The sequence below is a fragment of the Oryx dammah genome, unplaced genomic scaffold, assembly GCF_014754425.2.
Source record: "Oryx dammah isolate SB20612 unplaced genomic scaffold, SCBI_Odam_1.1 HiC_scaffold_26, whole genome shotgun sequence".
NCBI lineage: Eukaryota > Metazoa > Chordata > Mammalia > Artiodactyla > Bovidae > Oryx > Oryx dammah.
This window is the reverse complement of record NW_024070210.1, coordinates 39325438-39341079: the sequence shown is the minus strand read 5'-3', so window position 1 is coordinate 39341079 and position 15642 is coordinate 39325438. Positions and strand designations below refer to the sequence as shown.

At 37.5% G+C, this 15642-nt stretch overlaps 1 protein-coding gene across 1 annotated transcript in view; it reads left to right on the top strand.

Moving 5' to 3' along the window:
- Positions 1 to 11145, top strand: part of LOC120853636 — a 123162-nt gene extending 112017 nt beyond the window's left edge. The window contains 4 exon segments of the mRNA XM_040227599.1: positions 10288 to 10369; positions 10372 to 10440; positions 10443 to 10973; positions 10976 to 11145. Coding sequence (XP_040083533.1) covers positions 10288 to 10369; positions 10372 to 10440; positions 10443 to 10973; positions 10976 to 11145 — 852 coding nt within the window.
- The last annotated feature ends 4497 nt before the right edge of the window (positions 11146 to 15642 follow it).

Sequence of the window (15642 nt, the reverse complement as noted above, 5' to 3'; positions counted from 1 at the left end):
TAAAATTATATCTTTATCAGGAGGAGAGTTTTTATTTTTCTTTCTTTCTTTTTTTTTGATAAATGGTAGTTAAAAACATGTAAGAAATGAGCAGCTCTCTTTTACTGCACCAGTTACATATAACCCCGTTGTAAGTCACAGCAGTGCTGTCGGCTGGAAAGGACCAAGGGAGGGCCTTATCATTGTGCAACAGGGCACTCTATAGTGTGTAACATGCATTTCTCTCTTTGGACATAATCTGAATTAGAATGTTACTATTTCATTAATAAATATGATATTTAAATCAGCAAATTAAAAATCACCACTATGTGTTAAAACTCCCTCAGATGACACTTCACTAGGCAGAACAAGGTAATTATTTTGAAAAATCAGCTATTCCAAGGTAACTGGGCAGGTACAATGTTTTATAAGGTAAATTACCAGTTACCATCAACATTCATCAGGGACTCATTTGGCTTTTATTACAGGTTGACATTTACTTATTTGCCCAATTTTAAAAATTACAACTGTTGTGTGACTGCCCCAGGGCACAGCTGTAGAAAATTAACACACTAATCACATTAATTATCATAAATAAAAGGTTATGAAAGTAATAGCATTCAATTTTTTAAAAGCAACTTATGACATCCCTAATAATACCTTAAATTTATATAGCACATTGAAATTGTCAAATCTCTTTTATCTCTATAGTTTGAAGTTTAGAAACTCTGGCATAGGAATGCTATTATTGATACCTTTTCAGAAGTGGGGAAGCAGAAAACCTAAAATAGCTGTTCAGCTGACCTAGGATTAAACAGCTAGATAGGTTCAAAGTCAAGTCAAGAGTTAAGTCTCCTGAACTCCCAATACTCCATTTTTTTCCTCTGTATTTCTCTTTCAATGAAGAGTAGAATATCATTTACCCTCTGTGCTCCAATCTATCAACACATTTAGTGAACTGAAGATCATGAATATATCCTGATCTACCTCCAGAGCTGCCAGTCTTGTCTAAGCAAACATTGTCTCTTGTCTGTACTACTTATTGTGATAATGCCCCTCCTTCTTGCCCCCATAAAATGCATATCCTACAGAGTACCCAACTGGATCTGTGTAATGTGACTCCCTCTTCAATGTCATCTCTTTCTACCTCCCCAGCTCTGCTTTCTTTTCTCTGACTGTTGAGCATGCCAAGATTGATCCTACCTCTGAGTTTTTGTTGTTCTTATATTTTGCCCTCTTTGGAATGTTCTGTTCCCTGATTTTTTTGCAGAACTTATTTCAAATTCCTCTTTCTCAGAGACTTCCTTTGATAACTGAACCTAATCTGGCTTCTCCTCTTTCCTTTTTCTTTCCCTCATCCTGTCCTCCAGTCATTCTTTATCACATGATTCTGTTATATGTATATAGCATATGTCTTTTGTTACCAGGAATTATCTCACCCATGTATTTATTTACTTGTTTATTGTACATCAGTTCTGATGAATTATAAAATCCACAAAAGCAGGTATTTTGTACATCTTGGTCACTTTCTATAACAGATGCTGTTCATCCTCTACTCCTCCACTCATGTCTATTGAGGCCATCCTAGAAATCACCTGCACCTCCAGTTGACCCTCATTTTATATTCCAAAAGCTTTCTATTTCCATACCATCCTGTCTGAGGGCATTCTTTGGTCATTCTTCCTGGAAGAGAAGGAATGCTGGAAAGTGGATTGTTCTAGGTACAACACTCAGTCAGTAAATAAAATCAGGAAATTGTAAGTAAAATACACAGTTTTCTCATTACTTGGGTGACAGTTATAAGGTCAAAATTATAGGCATGTTTTATATCTTTCAGAGTCTCCAGCATAACCACACACAGTAGTAAATAACTTATTCATGTACATTTCATTGACTCTTATTTATTTCTCTTTTCTTTGTTGTTCTTAACTAAAACCGAGATGTTTTTACATTTCCATATCTCCAGTGCTTGATCAGATTTGTCCTTCATTGTACTGTCATCTCCCCACTCTTTGTTTCTATCTTCTTTTTTTCTACCCTAGCTTGTCTTGCCAATACTAATGATTTTTCTTTATGATTTCCTTCTCTGGTTTGTAGTAATTTATTTTTCATCTGTATGATGTTTAAGAGCAATTTATGTTAGTATGCAGTGAGCACTGACTATTTTGGTGATTGGTCAACAATTCTTGTAGGTAAAAATGAGAATGAATCCCTTGTGACATTCCTTTCCTATACAAAGGAACCAATTTTCATGGCAAATGCCTGGTTGCTGCTGCTAAGTCACATCAGTCATGTCCGACTCTGTGCGACCCCATAGAGAGCAGCCCACCAGGCTCCCCCTCCCTGGGATTCTCCAGGCAAGAACACTGGAGTGGGTTGCCATTTCCTTCTCCAATGCATGAAAATGAAAAGTGAAAGTGAAGTCGTTCAGTTGTGTCCGACTCTTAGCGACCCCATGGACTGCAGCCTACCAGGCTCCTCCGTCCATGGGATTTTCCAGGCAAGAGTACTGGAGTGGGGTGCCATTGCCTTCTCCAAAATGCCTGGTAAGTCACTCCAAATGACTTTGGCTCCTTTTCCACAATATCCATGCTTTCTTCTTCTGTACTTGAATTTGTGGCCACTCCCCAAAAGACTATATTTTCTTGCCTCTTTCAAAAAAATGTGGCCCAATGAATAAGTTTTGGACAAAAGGATGAGACAGTGAAGGAGATATGGGCAATTTCATATTTATACCTTTGAAAGGGGCAGATGTGTCTTTTCCTTTCCATAGTCCCCTACTTTCTGGCTATAATAAAGATGTGGTGGTGCAATGTTCTTGGGTAACATAGAGAAAAAAGTTGGATCCTTGCACCATGGATGGAACTCCATACCCGTACCTGGTTTCTTAGGACCCTGTGAAGCAAGCTGCTATACCAGTGTAGGCTTAATGTGAAGGAGATACAAACTACCTCTTTTCAGCTAACCATGTTTTGCATCTTTGTTCAGTGGAGCTGACCCATGGATGGTCCTAATGATTAGGGATGTCGAGAAGAAGATCACATTGTTACAGTCTCTCTCTTTTCTTCCCTTCTCTTCATTCTCTCTTTCTTTATCTTTCTCTCTCTCTTTATATATATATATATATAAAACATACACTTATTTCTATAATAAATTGGCACACACCCATAAAAATCAAACATATATAACTAGAACATGTGATGTATAAAAAGAACACATTTCTTAAAAAGGATGGATTATTTGGAATGTTTTCTCCTCAAAATAGTGTGATACTTTACTCTCTTTGGGGTTGTTTGTGAGATATATGCATGGGTACGATAGTATTCAGGAATAATAGCAAGGACACATTCTGCAGTGTTCTCCCATCATAGTGTAGGGGCCCCTAGCTTGATTCTTTTGACAGATGTTAATATAGAATTTCAGTTACAAGTAATCTAACCATGGGTGCAAGATAGTAGTGTTTGACATAGCTGTTTCAAAGTATCACTGGAGAAATTGTAACATGTGAAAATTAAAATTTATTTTGCCTCTTTTGTGGTTACCTCTGAGTTAGTTGTATTATTCAGCCAATTACACTCTCAGGTATTCTAATTCTGTTTTTAAAATTATAATAGAGAAACTCTACATGTTTGTGTGAATTGTAAATAAGAAAGTATATATACTAAGTAGACCACCCCACAATTCTATAGTCTTCCACTTTCAAAGCATGTCTTGAATGGCTCAAAACAAAGCAAGTGGAGTGTGTGTGCGTGCTTGATTCTTTCTCATGTACTCCTGTAGCTTAGGGATCTGTTGAGATGGAGCACCTCAATGTGCTCACTTGTCTTCTGACTTCTGGGTGGGCACTGTCAGTGATCATCAAGGAAGGAGATAAAAGATCTGACTTCTTCTGGGTGACCACAGCATGAATCATCCTCAAAAGAAAAATCACTGCTCTTCAAGGTGGGTCTCTTCACATAGACATTTTGTTTCCAGGTTGTGATGACTCTGTTATTCTCTGCCCCTTTAGGCCTAGAGACAGTACCAGCTGCAGAGTACATACAGTATTATTCTTTTTGGTGTATCTACTCACAACTTGTAAATAGCTCATTTTTTTAAATACTGTATTCAGATATCCCCATTAAAGTGTATCATATATTTCTTCCCAGAACCTGACTGCTGTAGTTTGAAAAATCAGCTTTTAGTGAATATTTCAAGGGAGATTTCTTCTTTTTCCTTCTTACAATATTTCTCACATATTCTTACACTTGTTTAAATGTTACACTAGATTCAGTAGTTAGAGCAGAAAAGATTTAGGACTGAAAATCATTATGCCAAATTGGAAAAGCACATCATGCTGAGTTCTTTGAAGACATTAATATTACTTTGCTATACACTATATTCATAAACATTGCAACCATTTTTATCTATTTCTGCTTTTTTTGATTCCCAGAAAAAACACTTTTTCCCCCCTGATATATATTCTTTCCTTGGGCCTCCTGGTGGCTCAGCAGTAAAGAATCTGCCTGCAATGCAGGAGCCACAGGAGATGGGGGTTCAATCCCTGTGTTGAGAAGTACCCCTAGAGGAGGGCATGACGACCACTCCAGTCTTCTTGCCTCAAGACACCCATAGACAGAGGAGCCTCTGGGCTATAGTCCATGGAGTCATGAAGAGTCAGACATGACTGAAGTGATGGAGTACACACGCATCTTCTTTCCTTGGAAGCCTTAAATCAAATCTGGCTTAAATCAAATCTCTCTCAGACTTCTTTTTTTGGAGGCAAACCTCCTATTTAGATTAGCATGGAAGTTTTTTCTTTGATTTACCTCTCTTCAATGCTTGCAATGAATGAGTATTATATTTTCATGAAAACTCTTAAAAATATTACTTAAAAAAAATTCCTAATATGTTTATGGAAGACAGTAATTTCAAAGCTTTCAGTAGTTTTCTGTGTTAAAGAGGTTGTGACATGAATTTACCTTTGCAGTTTCTCTTTTTAATAAAAAAACTGCAAAACTGTGATCTTTAATTATGCAAATATAAGGCAAGTATTGAACAATTATTCCTGAGAAAGGCATGAGTTAAAATAGGATCCTTTTATTTTTAACAAGTTTTTCTTGGTGTTACTGAAGGTCAAAAGTTTTAATGTAGATTATTAAGAAATGTTACAGATTATCCCTGAAATTCAAAAGAAATATAAACTTTCCTCCTAAAAATGAGCGATAAAAGTAAGAAATCAGTGAATAGATATTTTAAGACTAGAAAGCTGAGTATTCTGGTTTGTACATGTGAATGGGAGTCCAGTCAGATATTCTGCAGATATTCTGCCTTGTGGTCAAGCAATGGTTTCTTCTTTATGTAACAATTTAGATTTCATCATCCCTGAAAATTTTCACTTATTCTTGGGAGGAATGCTTGTATTTTATCTTGTCCAACAAGTCATTTTATTAGATTGGCAACAGATGTCACAGAGATAATAAGAAAAGATGTGCAAGCCTGATTTTCACCCCAGAGCAGTGGAAATATAGTCAAAAGGAGATTGGGCTGGGCAACAGAAACTTGTGTCCAATATAGTCAAAAGGAGATTAGGCTGGGGAACAGAAACTCGTGTCCAGTTTCTGGACCAGAACTGGTGTCCCAAAACTGAATCAGCACTTAGCTTTAGGATACAATATCCTGCAACTGTATGTGCCAGAATCATTCTATGGTTATTCATCAAGTAGGTTTGCCTTAAGATGTGGAGATGGGTATCCTCTGAGAGCTTTGGAAATACTGAGTATAAATCTTTCTTGCGAGAGGAGACAAGAAATGAGGACTGGATAGATGAACTGGGGTTTTGGCCATGAGGTGTTTTCCTCTCTGAACCCTGTGGTTATTGCCCTTGGGATAAGGGCAGTTGGGAAAGTCTGTGTCATTGTGCAATAGGTAGTTCACCTTGTGCTTCAGGTGAAGTGAGATATATACGCCTACTCTGAGGAATCTAGAAACTATTTGGGGAAGTAAGACTAATGAACAAACTGCTACAGAATACTGAGATGCAATTTTGAGGTACCGTAATTTCAGGACTAACAAATAATATGACCTTGTTTTGTAACTGGAGAAAGAAATGGCAACTCACTCCAGTGTTCTTCCCTGGTGAATCCCATGGATAGAGCTACCTGGCAGGCTACAGTCCACTGGGTCGCAAAGAGTTGGAAATGACTGAAGCGACTTAGCACATTATATAATTACAAGCTTGCCATGTATAAGTATTTTCATTTAATTTTGTAGAAGATAACCAATGAGGTTTGGTTTCTCCATTCTTGACCAGGCTTGATTAGAATAAAGGTGATGCTTTCTGCATAAGCTTCCTATCTTTTCTAAGTATCAACCTGTCGGGAGCCAGCGTGAGGAATTCCACCCGTGACAAGGTCATGTGGCAAGAGCTCTGATGGCAAGGCTAATCAGACCTCAGGTTTTCCCCCTGGAATTTCCTGAGCATCCCCCCACCCCCAAAATAAGAATCTGCCTGCTTTTCCACTTTTCTGATATTCTCTGGAAAAAAGTCAACTCAGGGCTTTAGTCTTCTGCATTTGAAAGGGATGTTTCAGTTAACCCCCTCTGATTGCTCTCTAGCTTGCCTAACAGGTTCCCTGGACCTCTTACAGCTTGTGAATTGCTTGCAGCCCCGACCGCACAAAGCTTAAAAGCATCTTAAAGATACAGAGCCTTTTCTAAAGAGTTAAAAATTATATTGGTGACGGGATTTCACTGTTGACTCAATGATTGCTGCCAGGCCTCCATATTCTTTATCTTTTAGGCACCTGGGAGGATGTTAATCAATGTAAACGGGATATGGAAAAGATATATAGTAGTTCTGATGTTAGCAACACTAGACTTTTGAGTTAATTACTTCTCTTTGCACTCCTCTTGTGTCCTTGCTATGTAAGAATGTAACTTTATTTAGTACTTTCTGAGAGTGGCACCAAACTTTGGGAAGATCACACAAATAAGTCTTCTGGTTGACAAACCCTTATCAGAAAAAAGGCTGTAAAATGTTAATTGGCCCCTTTTGGTCAGAAGATCATGTAAATCACCCAAGACTTGTGTATACAATTAGGTATGCAGAGAGAAAAGCCTGGTTTTGATAAGAGTCTGGGCTGCTAACACTGCATAATTTTGTATTACCCATTGATCTCTATGTACAATCTAAAAGGTATATAAGGCCTTCTAAACAATAGGAGCAGGAGCCAGTCGCTGAACTGGTTTCCCCCATGTCTCTTTACCTTAATTTCAGGCTGAATTTCCATCTGGGGCGCGGAGGCTCGCCAAGTCTACTTACTTACCCTGGCTGTTAAGACCCACGCGAAAGGGAGCCTAAGGCGAGGCACCCTTAGATATTCAAGTGAGCGCCGGTGGCCCGACGTAGATGGTGCAAATTCCTTGTCGGGAATTTTATTGGTCTTCCGCGTAATCCAAGCTATTCAGCCCTCTTCCTCCACGTAATCTTCCTACTACACTATTTCTTCCTAAACTAATCTTATATTAATAAATAAATAAGTCTTTCCTCGCCGACTCCGTCCACCTTTCGAATTCCCTGGATCCACCGGGGCTGGACCCCGGCATCAACCAGAGTGGGGGTTGGCATTAGCAGTAGAAATGCAAGGTTCTAGAAATTCAAATTACTTTATTTTCTATCTTCATTCATTTATACCTAAGTGCAATCCAGTTAAACATAAAGGGTAGCCTCCCAAGAGAAAATAATCTTCAGTTCAGTTCAGTGCAGTCGCTCAGTCATGTCCGACTCTTTGCGACCCCATGAATCGCAGCACGCCAGGCCTCCCTGTCCATCACTATCTCCCGGAGTTCACTCAGACTCACATCCTTCGAGTCGGTGATGCCATCCAGCCATCTCATCCTCTGTCGTCCCCTCTTCCTCCTGCCCCCAACCCCTCCCAGCATCAGAGTCTTTTCCAATGAGTCAACTCTTCGCATGAGGTGGCCAAAGTATTGGAGTTTCAGCTTTGCTGCTGCTAAGTCACTTCAGTCGTGTCCGACTCTGTGTGACCCCATAGACGGAAGCCCACCAGACTCCCCCGTCCCTGGGACTCTCCAGGCAAGAACACTGGAGTGGGTTGCCATTTCCTTCTCCAATGCATGCAAGTGAAAAGTGCAAGTGAAGTTGCTCAGTCGTGTCTGACCCTCAGCGACGCCATGGACTGCAGCCTTCCAGGCTCCTCCATCCATGGGATTTTCCAGGCAGGGGTACTGGAGTGGGGTGCCATTGCCTTCTCCAGTTTCAGCTTTAAGGGCTCTCAAAATTGGGCAATTTGTAGCAAGGGGTAATCATCATATTATCAGTTTATAAGAATAGCTACCATTTATGAAGTACTTACTGTTTTGCTAATATGCTTTGCATATTTTATCTGTAGTCCTTTTTTAAAACAATGCAGATGAAGTGTTATTATTCTTATTGATGACAAAGCTAGAGACTCAGAGATGTTAAGTGACTTACTATAGATAGCATGGCTAATAAGTGGCCGTGTAAAGATTCAGATTGAATTTGGGTTGGATCCCATGCCAATGAGTTCAGCCAGCCAGGATACTGCCAGAAAGTTTTGTTCAGATGATGTATCTATGAGTTCTTTGGTCTTTTTTTTCCCCCTTTTCTTTTCTTTTTACTTCATAAGCTAACGAAGCTATCTTCTTTCCACAAAACTGTCTATGACTTGGTCATCCAAATGATAAATCATTTTGTCATTACCTATTGATATATCTCTTGAATAACACTTAAGTTAGTTTATGACTTCTAGTGAGTAGTCAGTCTCTTTTCAGAGAGTAAGAGGCTACAGGTTCTTTGACTGACATAACATCATTTGCTACATCAGTTCCTGAATTATTTGAATTGTTTGCCTTATTCATCTCCACTCACAGCTAATCCAAAATTGACTAGAGTTGGGATCAATGAGATTCAAATTAAATCTTATACCTTTATTTAAATCATTAGTCAGATAGATTTGATTTACCTCTTTCTATTCCCTACTCCACCAGAAGTGTTTGCTTGACACAGCTTAAGCCATATTACATAATCTTCACAACTCAGACAAGAATGTCAATTTAAGTTTTAGAAACTACACAGTGTACGTTTGCAGTGATTTATAATGTTATCTTATTATATTAATTCTACAGCTGCATCAGAAAACTGCACATCTAGATTTGCACATCTAGACAGTTTTACATTCATCATCTTCAGTTTCTTCCAGAAAGATGCATTTTTCACAAGGTTTGAGCTGTTTCTTAGATGAGCTGCTTGAATTTTGCATAAATGAAGTCTCTCAAATATGGTGGGAAACCTAACTAAAATATTCTGAAACAGAAAGATCACTTTTGGGTTATACTGCAGCTGTTGGTTTTGTTTCATGCCATCTTGTCATTAAGTCTCAAATGAATGAAGGCTAGTATGTAGAAATACAAATAGTTATTTGCTAGGTACTGTGCCAAATGCTTCACCTCCATGATTTTATTTAATTCTTATACCCACATTCAGAGGCAGGTTTTATTATGTGTATTTTATTTATCAAAACAAAACCAAACCACACACAAAGAGGTAAGCGATGTGTCAAAAGCCACAATGTCCAAATGACTCTAAAACCCATTTTTTAGCCATTACAATGTGTGCTCTTGGCCACACTTGACATCTAACTCATTATTTCTGGACTGTTTTATTTCAGTGGTTGCCCTGCCCCTTTGCACCTTCCATCCTTGATTTGATCCACATCATTTTTTAAAAATTATTTTACTCTTTTGCAATTTAGCAATGTTTAAAACTGCTCAAATTTGACAAGAAAGGAGGGAAAAATAGCTCAATCTAGCCTACTTATTTACCGAGGTAAAACAAAAAAAGATATGTCCATGTTATGTGTGAGATAAGTTGATGTTCAAAAATATCGAGTTACTTATTCAGGTATCAGCAACGAGGACTAGGGCCAGCAAAGGAAGCTGAAGTCTCTCTTTTCATTTTAATTCTTTGGAAAGTATATGCTGTCTTTGTCCTTGTGAGAGTGAACAGCTAAATTATGTTCTTTAACGATAGTTGTTGTTGTTTAGTCACTAAGTTGTGTCTGACTCTTTTGTGATCACATGGACCATAACCCTCAAGGCTCCTCTGTCCATCCATGGCATTTCCCAGGCAAAAAATACTGGAGTGGTTTGCCATTTCCTTCACCAGGGGATTTTCTTGACTTAGGGACTGAAACTGTGTCTCCTGCATTGGCAGGCAGATTCTTTAACCCTGAGTCACCTGGGTAGATATCACTTAAAGCTTACTGTCAGGCCCTCTGATTGGAGATATGTGTAACACTGACTTACTGTGACCTAGGAAAGGCTGCCAAGGATGTCCTCTGCAAAGGATATGGGTTTGGCATGGTCAAATAGATCTGAGAACCAAGTTATGTAGAGGAGTGGAATTTTCTACTTCTGGTCATGCTTATACCAATATAGGGAAGGCAACCTAGAGGTCAAATACAAAATCTGTAATTGTGGACTGACCCTCACCCAAAAGTGGTACACAGACAGTACTCTTGGAAGAGAAATCTCTTTGGAGAATAATTTGGCTGAAGGGTTGAAACTGACTCTTGATGCCATTTTTGTACTAAAAATGGTATCAAGAAAAGAAAAGAAGAGTGGGAAATTAAAGGCCTCATATAAACAGGATCATTTCAATCTTGACAGTGACATTGATATAGATTTTTCTAGACCAACCATCTATGGTTGGGCTATGCTGGCCTTTGATGGTTGTTTTGCAGGCTATCAGATGAATTTTGACACAGCCAAATCCAAACTGTCACAGAATAATTTTCCACTGGGTTACAAGGCCACAGACTTCCAGCTGCATATTCACATGAACAATGGCACTGAATTTGGAGGGTCCATCTACCAAAAGATGAACGAGATGACTGAAACATCAATAAACCTAATGTGGACGACCAGCAGTGATGACAGCTATTTCGGCATCCCTGCTAAGTACAACCTGGATATAGAACTTCTCTATCTGATAAAGTAAATAATACCAGTCTGATTGGATTGGGTTATACTCAGACCCTTGGACCCAGAGTGAAACTCACCCTGTCAGTTCTAATTAATAGAAAGAATTTCAAGGCAGGAGGCCACAAGTTTGGGCTGGGATTTGAACTAGGTTTTGAGTAAAGCATCAGCTTTGTCTCTAGAGATGAAGAGAAATGAACCCACTATATTTTGACCTTAAAATTCTTCTGTGAAATTTCAATGGTGTGAACTTCTTATTATTCTGAGGAATTGTAATCCTCTCCACACTGAGGACTACCTATCAAGTCCATCCTAAGGGAGGTACTTGAAGGAATGTCTAGAAATTGTCATGCTCCTGCTGCATTTCAGTTCAGTTCTGCAGTGTTATTTTAAATGTCTTCCTCAGCAATAGTGTAGTGTCATGTTAGAAAGAAGTTGACCCAACCCTCCAGTTGTCCATCATGTCCTACATGTCATATACCACTTTTTTATGACCTTGTAATGTATTTGCCTCTGTACAACAGTGGAATCTTTGGTTTTGCATTGGAATAAAATCAGTTCAGTTCAGTCACTCAGTCGTGTCTGACTATTTGCGACCCCATAAATCGCAGCACGCCAGGCCTCCCTGTCCATCAACAACTCCCGGAGTTCACTCAGACTCACATCCATTGAGTCAGTGATGCCGTCCAGCCATCTCATCCTCTGTCGTCCGTTTCTCCTCCTGCCCCCAATCTCTCCCAGCATCAGAGTCTTTTCCAACGAGTTAACTCTTCTCATGAGATGGCCAAAGTACTGGAGTTTCAGCTTTAGCATCACTTCTTCCAAAGAAATCCCAGGGTTGATCTCCTTCAGAGCGGACTGGTTGGATCTCCTTGCAGTCCAAGGGACCCTCAAGAGTCTTCTCCAACACCACAATTCAAACGCATCAATTCTTCGGCGCTCTGCCTTCTTCATAGTCCAGCTCTTACACCCATACATGACCACAGGAAAAACCATAGCCTTGACTAGACAGACCTTAGTCGGCAAAGTAATGTCTCTGCTTTTGAATATACTATCTAGGTTGGTCATAACTTTTCTTCCAAGGAGTAAGCATCTTTTAATTTCATGGCTGCAATCACCATCTGCAGTGATTTTGGAGCCCAAAAAAATAAAGTCTGACACTGTTTCCACTGTTTCCCCATCCATTTGCCATGAAGTGATGGGACCAAATGTCATGATCTTCGTTTTCTGAATGTTGAGCTTTAAGCCAACTTTTTCACTCTCCTCTTTTACTTTCATCAAGAGGCTTTGTAGTTCCTCTTCACTTTCTGCCATAAGGGTGGTGTCATCCGCATATCTGAGGTTAAACCCATCATATTTGGATCATAAAAAAATAAAGACAAAAACATATTGTGTAAAAGGATAAAGTTTAGAGGTCACGATTTCTAAAAAAAGGAAGGACAAACTTTGATTTCCTAAGGTTAGGATCCAAAATACAGTTTGTGTCATAGTATATGAAGATAGGTTGATAATGAAAATGAAAGAGAATGGAAGCAAGTATTCCCTTTATTCATAGTCAGATGTCACAGATAAAAGAATTTATAATGCATTAATAGAACAAATGTTAAATACAATTGAAGGATATAGGGAGATTTTCCAAGAAAAATTAACATAATGTGATAAATTCAAAGATTTCAACAAGTCATTAAATCTGTTTCAAAGTGTTGTATAATTGTACCATCAGAAAAGTTTTAATTATCCATAAGAGTTCATGGTAACTGAAGCATTGATTGAAAATGAAAACTTTATTTTTAAGATTTCTTACAATTAGATAATATATGAAAACAAATGTGCAGTTAGCATAAGTTACAAAATTTTTAAAAATGTGTAGCTTGAATGGTCAAGAAATTCTGCACTCATCTGAATAGGAAAAAAATCATTCAAATAAACGTGAAAAAAAAAGTAATGCTACTAAATAGACAAGTTTTTAGAAAATATCAAATCGCTAATGATGACATAGCACTCATTAAAGGGAATTGACACTATTCCAACACCTTGAAAAATGAGGAACAAATTTAATTTCATGATAATAAATCGTAGTTGTTTTGAAGTGTGAAATAACATTATTGTGTTTTCTAGTATTTTAGTTTCTTCTTACATCATAACTAATCCACACAAGAAGCATGACAACTCTCAAAAATAAACATTATCATTCTCTTATTATAATAGTGGTAGTAGAAGTCTATTAGGCACAGCTAATTTGTCCCTAATCACTTTTGTGTGCTTAGTTGCCTCAGATGTGTCCGACTCTGTGCGACCTTGTGGACTGTGGCCAGCTCAGCTCCTCTGTCCATGGAGATTTTCCAGGCAAGAATACCAGGGTGGGTTGCCATGCCCTCCTCCAGAGGATCTTCCTGACGCAGGGTTTGGACTGGTATCTTTTATGTCTCCTGCATTGGCAGGCAGGTTCTTTACCACTAGTGCCACCTGGGAAGCCCCTCGAATCACTTTTACTTTCCCCCATTTGTATTCAGCTTCAGAATGAAAACTCCGTTGTTCCCCATCTGTGGCTAACCTTGACTGCTTTCTCTGCCCATTTTATTTCAGCAGTTTGGGTAACCCAGCTAACTAAAAAATTCTGTGCACTGCATAGAAAGATGACAAAAAATGAATTTCTCAATTCTATACAAATTTAAAAAGATTGAAAAATACTCAATTTTTATATTGCTGTATGGTTTTACAAAGATGGACAACCGGTTTTAAGTTTTATATGCTAATAGAAATATCTCACTTTGTTTTATTTATTCATGGTTATTGCATTTTTAATCCCATAAACATGGAACTGGAAAATATAATATTTATATTATCATAATGTATTATTATGGAATATATTTTTGTATTTATATAAAATTTATATTTATAAATTATATGTGCTTAGTCACTTCAGTCATGTCTGACCATAACCCATGAGGCTCCTCTGTCCATGGGATTTTCCTGGAAAGAATATTGGAGTGGGTAGCCATGTTCTCCAGGGGATCTTCCCGACCCAGGGATCAAATCTGTGTCTCCTCTTTGCAGGCAGGTTCTTTACCTTCTAAGCCATTGGAGAAGGCAGATAAATCATATATATTATAGTATATTATTATGTAATACATTTTTATATTTATATGAAATTTATATTTATAAATCATAGATACATTTAAGAAAAAACTCATGTACCCTCATCTGGTTTTGGATTTATCTCAATCCAAAGGTAAACTATAGAATTTTAAAATGTGTAGAAGTTTAAGGCTATTGGATTAAAGAATGGTTTTAATAGAGATAAATATTATTTCAGTTATGTGTCTATAAGGTTCTTTTGCAATTATTTTAATTCAGTGACCTTTTATAGTTTTGAGTCAAAGAATTCTGCAGTGCTGGTAGAAACTTTGTAACATTTTATAAATTGAATGAAAAATAGAATAGAAGAGCTAAGTGTGTCTACAGATAAATAAATATTCTTCAAAATAGTGATTGGTCTTGGGTGACAAAGCGTTGCTTTTGTGATAAAAAGCTTGCTAACAGTGTTTTAATGGAAACTTTTAATCTGAATGTTGTTTGAATCCTGTTAAATGTTACTTTCCTACCTTAATTCAGATTTTCTTAATCTTCATTTTCACATTGAGTATTGTTACAGTCTGCCTCATTACGCTAAAGAAAGATGAAGTAAGCTATTAACATTCTGAACAGCCTATGAGATGTTATGATATAGAATGTCATTCATTTTTATGAGTTGGCTGTCAGTGTGGGCTGCAATAAAGTTATAACTCCTTCCTGGCATTATGTGATAGCTGATATTGCTGCAAAATCCTTATTAAAATTTCAATAATTGTGAATTAAAACAAAAGTAAATGGTGCTTTTATGAAATAGTTGTTTCTGAAAGTCAGGTGATACAGAACAGGGCTCTCCAAGATTGACATTATTTGCTTTGTAGCTTTAAAACATCATAATTTCACTGTTATTTTCTTTACTAAAAAAATTAGAATCATTCAAAACTTTTAGCAACAGAACCTGGTTTGCTTATACTGAGAGCAGTGAGATGACAAAGTTGCATTATTGCTTCACCAAATCTACTCTTAAATTGCTGCATGATGTCATTTGACAGAAAACTTGAAAGTTGCAATTTGAATATTTTTTTCTATTTAAATATTTGGTAGGGAAGGGACAGTCAGTGTTTTACATGTCATCTCATGGCCTCATTAAATGAATATGTTAATGTAACATTCAGCTTGCAAATTTCCTCATGCGAAATAGAAAACAACTACAAGAGAGAGCCTCTAGGACAGTTAGTGCTGTATTATTTAAGCAAAAGTCACCAAAACATGCACACTGTCATTCAAAACAAAGGAACTTATACTCTGAGCTCTCTCATATATATTATTTATGAAAAGTATGTATTGAAAGAAAGGAAATATTTTATTTTATTATTTATTTTAACTTTTTCACTGAGGTATAGGAACTATTTTAAGTAGATGATAAATGTCATTATAATGAATGTGATTGGAAAAGAGTAAATAAAGGAAGAATAATCATTTTATGTCATAATGTTTCATAGCATTTTTTCTCATCTCTATCATCTTCATAAATTACTGAAACTTGAGGAGAGAAATTTGGTGCTTTTAAAGATCTCTCTAACTTTG